Source organism: Tachysurus vachellii, chromosome 7, assembly GCF_030014155.1.
Source record: "Tachysurus vachellii isolate PV-2020 chromosome 7, HZAU_Pvac_v1, whole genome shotgun sequence".
NCBI classification, from domain to species: Eukaryota; Metazoa; Chordata; class Actinopteri; order Siluriformes; family Bagridae; genus Tachysurus; species Tachysurus vachellii.
The window spans coordinates 25,920,829-25,933,012 of record NC_083466.1 but is presented as its reverse complement, the minus strand read 5'-3'; the positions used below and the strand labels follow the sequence as shown (position 1 = coordinate 25,933,012).

The window sequence follows — 12,184 nt, the reverse complement described above, 5'->3', positions numbered from 1 at the left end:
TTGACACATGGTGGGTGTTTGGCTTTCTCCGTTTGGTTGCTTTTTAAACCCCCCCATGTGCAGCTCGAAGTAGCAAACTTTTCGCACCTCACCTCGGCCGTGATGAGCTCGCGCTCTGCCTTCATTCCCCCGTGGTGCTTTGATCCAGATCTTCACCGAGCCTTTTTACGCAAAAACACCCCGCGTTAATGAAGCGCTCGCGTTAGGACGCAAACACGCAGGAAACAAACGCAGGGAGATTATTACCCCGCACATCCACCCGCCCTCTTTTTTGTCTTTAATTGCTTGTTTGGAAACAGATGTTCGCAGCTAATTTCGCCTCTAATGGGATGATTCATTGAGTCGGGGAACGGCTGCAAGGCTGTTGTAATAAATTAGTGCAACAAAGAAAAGGCTAATTCTGCTGTTACTATTAGTTTAAGTTTTAAAAAGTGCACAGGTTTAGTTTATTAACGGCTTTTATTTTGAAGCTTTAAACAACTAATAAACAATTAATTAATCAAATGAAGCTGCTTGCCATATATAAGAAAAAATAAATATCATCTATTGGAAAGGTTTATTATAGCATATTATACATTTAAAAATTATAAATAAATAAATAAATAAATAAATAAAAATATATGTATATAATTCATGTTTTAAAAAGTTTGCGATTTGTTATGCATAGGCTTGCCTGCTATCTACTTGTAGATAGCGGTGATTGTACTGAGTGTGTGGCGTGTTATTGGCCGGGTGTGTTGGGACGTCCCAACACCTCCTCTCGCTTTTTTCCTCCCTCCGACTGTGTGTGTGTGGTCAGAAGTTCCTCGTTTTGCATAGACCAGCCTCCCCATTGGACAGCTTCGACGTTTTTAAGGAGGAGTCTTACTGGCAGCAAAAAAAGCAGAGAAGGCAAAGAAATGAACGTGCACGAAAAAAGTCCCGCGTCTTGACGGATGCCCTGAAGTTCAGAAACAATTTCCAATGCGCGCTTCGGTGAAAAGAAAGAGAGTGAAAAAGTGAGCGAAGTGGTTTCAGAGACAGTACCGAGGCCCCGGACGAAAGCTGAACATTTTTGTGGACTTTTTTCGTTGGACTCATTTGGGTTTTTTTTCTTCGGAAAGCAACTTAAAGTGGATTTGTTCCTTTTCGGATCTCTTGGTGTGTCTTTTCGGTTGTTCGAGGAATAATCACCATGCAGGCGCGCTACTCGGTGTCGAGCCCTAACTCTCTGGGCGTCGTGCCGTACATTAGCGGCGAGCCGAACTACTATCGCGCGGCGGCGGCCGGCGGTGGCTACGCAGGCATGGCAGCGCCCATGAGCATGTACTCGCACGCCGCGCACGAGCAGTACCCGGGCGGTATGGCGCGGGCTTACGGGCCGTACGCGCCTCAACCGCAGCCCAAGGACATGGTCAAGCCACCTTACAGCTATATCGCGCTCATCACCATGGCCATACAGAACTCCCCGGATAAGAAGATCACCCTGAACGGGATCTATCAGTTCATCATGGAACGCTTCCCCTTCTACCGGGACAACAAGCAAGGCTGGCAGAACAGCATTCGCCATAACCTGTCGCTCAACGAGTGCTTCGTTAAAGTTCCACGCGATGACAAGAAGCCGGGCAAGGGCAGCTACTGGACACTTGACCCGGACTCATACAACATGTTTGAAAACGGCAGCTTCCTGCGACGACGGCGTCGCTTCAAAAAGAAGGACGCAATGAAAGAGAAGGAAGAACGGCAGATCAAGGATACCACGTCCTCTCGCCAACAGCCGCAGCAGGCACAGCAACAGGGCCGAGAACAGCAGGAGCCGACTTCTGCAACACCCGTACGCATTCAGGACATCAAGACTGAGAACGGTGCGTGCACACCGCCGCAGGCTGTCTCACCCGCGCTCGGTGCGGTTCCTAAGATCGAGAGCCCTGATAGCAGCAGTAGTAGCATGTCAAGCGGCAGCCCGCACAGCGTGCCGTCATCTTCGGCTCGCTCTGTGGGCCTGGACGGTGGCAGTGGCGGAGAGCAGCAACAGCAACAGCAGCAGCAGCAACAGCAGCATCACGCACACCACCACCAACAACAACACCCACACCACGGGCACGGGCACGCACAAGGCTTCAGCGTGGACAACATTATGACGTCGTTGCGCGGCTCGCCGCAGGGCGCTGGAGAACTCACGCCGTCTCTCGCGGCCTCCACGCGGACAGGTATAAGTCCCTCGTTGTCCCTTAACTATTCGCCGAGCCAGGCAGCTGCGTACAGCTCGCCTTGCAACCAGAGCGCAGTATCCACTACCTCGCACGCCACCTACCACTGCAACATGCAGGCCATGAGCTTGTACGCGGCGGAGCGCGCCGGCACCACCGCCGCCAGCACCACCTCGGTGGACGAGACTTTGCCCGACTATTCCATCACGACCACCGCCGCCTCGTCGTCCTCACTGGGCCATGCCGGCCACCTTGGCTCAAGCCAGGAGGGACACCATCCTCACTCACATCAGGGCCGCCTCGCCTCGTGGTACCTGAACCAAGCCGGAGACCTGGGCCACCTTGGCGCCACCTACCCTACACAGCAACAGAACTTTCATTCAGTGCGAGAAATGTTCGAGTCACAGAGGATCGGCTTGAATAATTCACCAGTGAACGGGAATAACAGCTGTCAGATGTCCTTTCCCCCGAGCCAGTCCATATACCGCACGTCTGGGGCTTTTGTCTACGACTGCAGCAAGTTCTGACCAAAAGTCCATTTTTGTGCGATATATATTTTTGTTATTTTATTTCCTCCCCATTTATTTTTTTTCCATAAACAGAGAGTCTTTGATACTTATTTCCCTTTCCTCGCCATGGACTGAACACACACACATGGTGTTGGTTTATTATGGACAGTGTTACTGCAAATAACACGTAAGTCTCATTTTTTGCTTTTGTGAGCTATATGCTTTTCTTTGAAAAAAAAAAAAACAAACAAACAAACAACAAAAAAAAAAAACAAATACGCCAGCTTTTCACGGACTTGTTATTACGTGTAAATTGCATATAGTAATTTATTTCTGAAATGTAACCGGAATATTATGGACCAAACACCCGAACCGTTTTGTTTTTAAAACTGAGTTGCCTTTAATTGTGCAGAAATGTTCCATTATAACAAAGGAACGTAAACGTGTATATCGCAATATTCATTCAAATTATCTCATTTTGTTGAAAAAAAAAAAAGTATTCTGAAGGAATTGCATTCTTTGTTTAATAAATTACCATTTTATTTGAGGTAAAAACGTAGGCTGCGCCTGATTTCTTAAAATCCGTTAAACATTATTACTCTGCTGTGGCCTTGAAAATTAATCTTAAACTGAGAAGTTTAAGAACTAATTTACATAAAGTGTTGCAACGACTGAAAGTGTCCAAGTTTCACAGCATATGAAATATCAGCGGCACGGTTTCTCTGATTTTCGGGGGGAAAATGAAACAAAAAAAGCCTTTTTTTTACATGGTCCAAAGAAAGAAAATTCTAAAATAAATAAATAAATAAATAAATAAATAAATAAATAAATAAATGAAAATCACAAAAAGAAACCAACATCGTAGATAAAAGAATTATTATTATTATTATTATTATTATTATTATTATTATTATTATTATTATTATTATTATTATTATTATACATTTCTTTCGGTAGTGATTTCAGTAAATGACACTTTCTCCAGAGATCAGAAGGGACAAACTGCAAAATATTAAGTTTGCAAATATTTGCATTCCTTAAATTATGTTTTTTCTTTAAACACACACACACACACTCACACACACACACACACACACACACACACACACACACACACACACACACACACACACTCACCTGTGTTTAGGATCTCTTTTTGCTCTGCTTCTGAATATTTAATATTAATTTGAAGAAAGAACAATCATACAGTAAATAATGCGATTCATTTATGTTTTTAAGCAATTTGATTTGTACTGTAAAAGCGTAGTGCACGATGTTGACAAATATTTATTTTTGTTAATAGGTCGAGGTCTTAATACGACATAAAAAAAAACCCAGGCGATAGTTTATGTGAGGTGATATTGTTTTTTCTGTTGTTGTTGTTTACATTTTTAATAATCCCCTCCATGCTCACGAGGTATCTCATGCTGTCAATCATTGAGCTATGTGTCATCATCCTGCTGACCTAAGCCCTCTTCATCTATCAGTCTGGCTCACTTAGTTCAGTCTCTGCCGATTGTCCACGTGTGTTCTCTCTCTCTCTCTCTCTCTCTCTCTCTCTCTCTCTCTCTCTCTCTCTCTCTCTCTCTCTCTGTTAGCATTAGCATCATACAACCACGGCAAAACACAGACTACTGTAAAGCATACAACAGCTATCATTTACGTATTACATTAGAATCAGACTAGAATTAGAATTACATCTAATTACAATCAGACTATAGGTCTGTATCAAAATGTCGTTTGTAGTAATTAGAATTAATTTTAAATGTACAGAAAAAAAAGAAGATTAAAGCAATTTTATCCATAATAACGGAAACAGTGGCGGCATTAAAGCTGTTTTCGTTGTTTAACGATAATAATAATAATAATAATAATAATAATAATAATAATAATAATAATAATAATAATAATAGAGACATTCGGTGGCAACAAAAAAGACCAACGATACAGAGACATCTGTGATCCGTCCACAGTGTCCAGGTGTGTTTCCCATGAAATAATTTACCTTCAGCTTGGGACTGTAAACAGGATTTAAACAATTACAGCTGACCAAATCGACAAATGTATGTTTTTCAATAATTTTATTGGTCTCAGAAATGAATAGACTCCTTTATTATTGCGCACATAACGAGTTATACACTTATTATTATTATTATTATTATTATTATTATTATTATTATTATTATTATTATTATTATTATTATTATTATTATTATTATTATCTCCTATAATAACTTCTAATTGTTATATCTACGTGAAAGATTTAAAATATTTTGGGGGTTATATTAATGGCGCAATCAGGCACAATGAGTCATAAGGCCGCATTCTCTCTCAGTCTCTCTCTCTCTCTCTCTCTCTCTCTCTCTCTCACTCTCTCTCTCTCTCTCTCTCTCTCCACTCGAACAGTTGTAATCATGCTCATAAAAGTCATTAGAGCTTTTCCCGAGCAATAAACAAAACGTCGTGTTAGGGCCGAGATTGATGGCGCCCTGGTCGAGCGGGCCAGGTCAGGAAGGAATAAAATTCAATCAGCGCACTCCAATCGTTTTTCACGGGACGGGAAAGGAACGAGGCGGTGTGTGTGTGTGTGTGTGTGTGTGTGTGTGTGTGTGTGTGTGTGTGTGTGTGTGTGTGTGACCGGGGAGGATGTCTGAGCGCCATCGACAATACACCGCGTAAAAAACAGACTCATAATTTTGAGTTTCTGATAAAGAAAAGAGGAGCCTTGCGTCCCATGTGGGACTCCTGTAGGTTTCCATAGCAACCCAATGCTTTTTGAGCATACTAGTGTGTAATAAGCAGTGAGATTTAGGACAGCATTTTTTAGTTTCATCTCTAGTTTTGATTCCTTAAAGGCCTTATTTTGGTGTTGATATCCATGTACGGATCCTAATAGTTCATTTCACAGAAGAGTGATGTTCTGTGGCTTTTAGATCGTGTATTTATTCACGTCATAATGTTTATTTTTAGAAACTTGTAAAGGACTAATTCATGTCATGATGCACCTGCGTCATTTCCGACCCTTACATTAGTCAGTAGGGATGAAACTAGCTATAAAATGTATAAAATACCCGAATATTCTCAAATTAGTTGGATGTTAGAAAGTCAAATTGACTAATGGGTATTTAATATCAATCGCGTTCTCCTTGTTTTAGAATATTATATCAGTTCTAAATGTTAATATAATACGTAAACACACACACACACACACACACACACACACACACACACACACACACACACACACACACACACACACACACACACGGAACACTTGCTTGCCTTTTTTTGGGCCATTCTTTTAGAAGCTGCTTTTTTGCCTCTGGATATTTTGCTCCTCGTCTAAATCGCCCTTTGAAAGTTGCTAAAAAAAAGAAAGTAAAATTGCGCTTGTGCGCATGCGCGCTTTCTCATACTCCGCCACCGTGCTCCGGGTCAAGGAGTAAAAACAAAACAGCTTGTGTGTGTAGAGTTTTTACATTAACGCAGTAAAACAGACTGCTAAAATTCATTATTGAGAAACGACGTTAATGTATGATAGTGGAAAAGGTTTACGGGCTGTAAAAGTGAGTGAAAAAAATATTCTTTTGTTTGTCACAACAGAAATCATCCTTCAGTAAGTTGATTATGATTTATAACACCAAGTGGCTTTCATTAAGTAATCTTTTATGAACACAAAATAATCACGAGGAGATAATTAATAAATCAGTCACTTGACATCTTCCCAGTTCGTCATTAAAGAACATGATAATAATAAACAAAAAATCAAAAGTCTGATCACATTTTTCCATCATTAAAACGTACATGGAACAATTCACCATTTCTAGGCAGGATTTGTGCTTTTTCAATTTCTTAATAAGCAGAGAGAGGGAGAGAGAGAGAGAGAGAGAGAGAGAGAGAGAGAGAGAGAGAGAGAGAGTTGTTTGTTTCACACCATACAGACATTTACAGTGTGACGCACTGCAAAATACAATATCGAACAAAACAAAACAAAACAAAACAAAACAAAACAAAACAAAACAAAACAAAACAAAACAAAACAAAACAAAACAAAACAAAACAATTTCCTTTTCTTGATGACTAGCAGTTCGCAGTTCGGCGAAAAACTGCTGCAAAAAAAATAAGGAAATTGAAATTATTACAGTAACTTTTATATCCAAGATTGAGCAATGTTGTCAATATACGCGCGCGCGTGTGTGTGTGTGAGAAAGAGAGAGAGAGAGAGAGAGAGAGAGAGAGAGAGAGAGAGAGAGAGAGAGAGAGAGAGAGAGAGAATCACTTCAGTAACCTTTTTTCCCCTTTTATTTTGTTTAGAAATGAAATGATATATTATAAAATGATATAAATGTTGCTCTATGAGAAAACCTAACCGACTGCTTTCAAGAATTTCATTGGGATAAACGATATTTTAAAAGCAAAGAGACTTTAGATTTTTAATTGGACACAAAATGTTTCGAGGCTGCATTTTAGAAATTTCCGCTACAATAAAAGTCGAAGTATTTAGACAAAAGAAATGGTTTAGAGCACACTTACGCTCAATATTTTTGATTTGATTTATTATGTTGCGCTAAGTTCAGAAGAAGGATCCGAAAAATTGACGAATTTATTGTATTTAATTTATTTGAATTTATTGTGTGTATATAATATTTCAATCTGGAGCTGGGGAGTGCATTGTGCGAGCTGTACTCTGAGAGATGGCTACAAAATGGCAATAAATAAAAACATAAATTAATTAATTAATAAATAAACAAATAGGCACAGGCTCCCCGTGACCCGAGGTAGTTCGGATAAGCGGTAGAAAATGAATGAATGAATGAATAAACAAATAAATACATAAATAAAGCAGCGTGCTATAGTGAAATAATAATAATAATAATAATAATAATAATAATAATAATAATAATGCATATTAGTCTTAGTCTTATTATTATTATTATTATTATTATTATTATTATTATTGCGCATGACCATTTATTATTTAAATATCGTAGCGCAAGTTTCTCTGTCTCATTCTGGTATTCAGTTCAAACAGCTAAGAAAGTGCGTTAACACGGATGCCGTGTTGATTGATTTTCAGCTCTGAAAGTAACAGAAAGAGAGCAAAAGAATAAGAGAGAGCGAGAGAGAGAGAGAGCGAGAGCGAGAGAGAGAGAGAGAGAGAGAGAGAGAGAGAGAGAGAGAGAGAGAGAGAGAGAGAGAGAGAGAGAGACCCAGTGCACCTGTAAACGAGTGGAAAAGTGCGGGCTTGTTTCAGCTCCCAGTTGGTGAACTCTCAGAAATGAACCCTCAAAGCTCCATCTGTTTCTAGTTAAAAGTCCACACACACACACACACACAGACACACACACACACAAACACACACACACACACACACTCACACACACACACACACACACACACACACACACACACACACACACACACACACACACACACACACAGCCCTCTCTCACTCTGTCACACTCACACCGCCGGTCTAAAGGCTCAGGAAAAAAAATTAATAAAAATAAAAATATATCCAAGTCCGTCTTTCCCTCTTGAGTCGCTACTTTTCTGTTTAAGCTGAATAAATGGATTCAACGAGGTGAGGCTTTACAGGCAGTCACTTTCTCCTCAGGGTGATGGCTGACATGCCAAGCTCACAGAAAGCTCTATGACTGGAATAAGCAGTAAGATTATATGTATGTATATATATATATGATGTGAAGTGATATATAGTCCTTAGACAACAACAAATAAACAAAAAAACTGAACTTTTTAACGACGAGCAAATCATTGTAAGTAAATTAACTGTACAAATATAAAATCTAAACACTTGACAGTGGTGGGATAATGAACGCAGTTTAAGCCGACAATGGGAGTGACAGTGCGCTGATAAATAGCTCAAAACGAATCAATTCTAAAATAAATAAATAAGCGTAACCTACTACACCAACGCCATTTGGTAAATAATATGCTACATAATCTAGAACGCAAGTTATATATCTTTATAATAATAACGCTTTAGACACACATGACCTCACAGTCTCCAAAGTGTCGTGTATTACTACCATTTTTGGACATGTTTTCTCTCTCTCTCTCTCTCTCTCTCTCTCTCTCTCTCTCTCTCTCTCTCTCTCTCTCTCTCTCTCTCCCTCTCACACACACACACACACACACACACACACACACACACAAGTTTGTCCTACTATCCTTGTCAATACCTTTCATTAACAAAATTATGAATGCGCTTCTACACCTAAATGTAACACCGACCTTGGCCTCAGTAACCAAAAGGAAACAATTAGGATCTTTTATTTATTTATTCTGTAAAAAAAACAAAACAAATAAACAATTAAATAAATAAACAAATAAATACATGATTTACGTCTTCTAAGTTTATATCTACATATACATTTTTTTATTCAACAAATTACAAAACCACGCCCCCCACGCCCCATACACACACACACACACACACACACACACACACACACACACAAAACCCTTTACAATCCGCGTTATGCGTAAAATAAAGACACCAGTGTGATTTCAGCGCGGGGGAAATGGCCGAGCCCGTCGACCTTTGGATAACCCGCTCACCCTGGCGCACGCACACACACACACACACACACACACACACACACACACACACACACACACACGAGCCGCTAAAACCGCGAGGCAGGACTAATTCTAGCTAAACGTGTCCCTCAATGTCTCCATTCTGCTCCGCTTTGACACAGAGGATTTTATTGTCTCTGTGCGTCTAGAAATCCACAGGCACCACACGTCTGTTCTAATCACCTCAACCTGAGAGGGAAAGTTTTACTAATTTATTTCGGGAGTATATTTATAAATCTCTACTTTTCTGATGATGCTGTTGTAGTGAATCAAACCGTTTTTTTTTTTTTTGTCTGAATCTAAAGATCAATTCGGACACCGAAACCGGTCATTTTTGGGTAAAAAATATTGGATGGCGGCAAATTCTGAATTGTTAAACGTAAATTTCCCAAAAATATAAACAAGTGAAATCATTGAAAAATTAAATAAAAGAGGAAATTCGTATAATTACTAAGTAATAAAGAAAGAAAGCACTTGCTGATAAAACACACCGTACTGTGCTTCATATTCACATTCAGAAATATATATAACAAATATATATGTCTATATAAACAGACAGACAGACAAACAGATAGATAGATAGATAGATAGATAGATAGATAGATAGATAGATAGATAGATAGATAGATAGATAGATAGATAGAGTGAGCCATATTTATTTTCGTTATTATTTAAATCTTTCATCGTCAATTAAATAAAACAAAAACAATTTTCAATAGTTTAATATTATTTTATAATCATTTTTAGTCAATCCCGAGTGTGTGCACGTTTGTGTGATTTTTCTGTATATAGAGCATCGTTTTTCTGGCCTGTATGTTAGTACAGTATAATCACAAGCAAGCATTCAGTGTTTACATGGATTAAAGGTGGATTTCTTAAATAATAAAGCAGCTCTAGATGTGATAACAGAAGGATTATACACTAATGTTGTCGGATCTTACAGCTAAATGATTTTTACACTTTCGTTAAGAATTTCAATTCCTGTTCAAGTGAATTATTTTTTTTTAGGTTCAAATCATTTATCATTTAAATTCCTGATAAAAAAAAAAGATAAAAAAACTAGTTTTTAATGCTTTTAATGATGGAAAAAAGGAAAAACAAAACAAAAAAATAATCCCCATCATCACACTGCTGATCTTTCCACAGTAGCAGCTTCAGTGTTTTAGCACAGCTCAGTGTTGTGCTGTAGCTTTTCCTTTATTTTCTTTTATCATTTACTGCACATTTTGTAGATTTTGCCATTGATTTGGACATTTTAATATTTTTTTAGTTCTAAAAATAACACAAGCTGCCATCCTTTTTAAATGTATTTATTCATTTATTTATTCATTTATTATTAAACATTTTACACTTACATGATGTGTTTTTCTCTCTCAACATCTCACCTTTAACATTTTTTTAAAGACGTTTCCTAACACATTCAAGTCTCCGCAAAAACTAAATGATCATTTTTTCAAACATTTTTAGAAAAAAAAAAAAAAAACACACAAAAAAAGTTAAATGACTCTGTTATGACGGGTAACATATCTTTTGCTCAGACAATAGGCCCGTGTTTGTGTGTGTGTCCAAATCTCTCTCCAGTGTTTTAACATCATTGCATAATTAAGGTTTTGAAGTAAGAGCTGAATGTAGTGTGCCAATTATTTTCCAAAATACATACTGAACTCACATTTTAACAGATTTCTCCCCATTGAAATGTGCCACTGACTCCAGAAAAATGAAAGTGTTGTGTCATTTTTCATAAATACATGCATGATCAATTACAAAGAAATGTTAATAATTAATTTTCTTAGTCACTCTAACATTTTTGACCTGGACCTGTCCTGATAAAACCTTACTGAACCCTACACACATTCTGGTGTCTGTAACAGGTTTATGTCCAACTTAGCTTGTAAAAAGAGTCGAGAAAGAGAATGTTGTTTATGTTAAATGGTTTGTAATAACCCCAAAAGCAAAGGCTCGTCAAAACTGTAACCCTGAGCTGCAGACAGATTTATAGATCTCGAAAAGATCTTTGATATTTGAATAGATCTTTGATCAGTCAAAAAAGTGCATGTGGATAAGAATATGCATGCGGACATGGACATGGACATGGACGTGGACGTGGATCACTGAGAACGGAGGAGAAAGAGACACAAGTCTCAGATAAAGCTGAAGAATTCTGAGGGAAGATGTAGACAATGTAGAAAATACACATCTATCTACTTGTCTATCTATCTATCTATCTATCTATCTATCTATCTATCTATCTATCTATCTATCTATCTATCTATCTATCTATCTATCTATCTATCTATCTATCTATCTGTCTTTGTGTTTGTCTTTGTGTTTGTCTTTGTGTCTGTCTGCATAGTATTAGTTAATATAAAAAACACAGCAAGATCAAGATGATTCCCAGAAACTGAATGTTAAATGTCGTAAAAGTGATTTTTTGTTACAAAGATAAACAATAAAAATGTCCATCTATAAATAAAAATCTTTGCAAAGTCAAATCATAAACAAGCACTTTTTAAAGGTCCACCTAAAGAGGTCTTCTCCTCAGCTGTAGGCTTCTACCATGTCAGAGATGTGACTACGAGCTCCTCAGAGGGACGATAATAAAAAACTGCCCTTCAGTTTCATTTCTGTTTCCTTATTTCTACACAGAAACAAAACAAAACACAGAAACAAAACATTGTTAAGGAATTCATTCATCTTCAGTACACAGAGGATTACAGCAATGTCAGGAAAAGATGCACAGTCAAGCACACAGACTCAATTACATCTAACTCTCTCTCTCTCTCTCTCTCTCTCTCTCACAAACACACACACACAAACACACACGCACACACATGCACACACACACACATGTCCCAACGCAGTGTAGAGGCCCAGGAGGGGTTC

General features: G+C 38.4%; 2 protein-coding genes across 2 annotated transcripts in view; both read left to right on the top strand.

Annotated features, from left to right (window-relative positions):
* The first annotated feature begins 897 nt into the window (after window positions 1-897).
* On the top strand, window positions 898-3,253 carry foxc1a (forkhead box C1a). The gene has a single exon (XM_060875155.1). The coding sequence runs from the start codon at window positions 1,175-1,177 to the stop codon at window positions 2,714-2,716; it is 1,542 nt and encodes a 513-aa protein (XP_060731138.1). The 5' UTR covers window positions 898-1,174; the 3' UTR covers window positions 2,717-3,253.
* A 2,975-nt stretch (window positions 3,254-6,228) lies between these two features.
* The window catches only part of LOC132849252 (trichohyalin-like), a 91,479-nt gene continuing 85,523 nt past the window's right edge, over window positions 6,229-12,184 (top strand). Inside the window, 2 exon segments of the mRNA XM_060875507.1 lie at window positions 6,229-6,264; window positions 7,791-7,911. Coding sequence (XP_060731490.1) covers window positions 6,229-6,264; window positions 7,791-7,911 — 157 coding nt within the window.

Bases quoted from the DNA above. Each gene is read 5' to 3' on its own strand.
- foxc1a (XM_060875155.1), top strand. From the start codon at position 1,175: ATGCAGGCGCGCTACTCGGTGTCGAGCCCTAACTCTCTGGGCGTCGTG.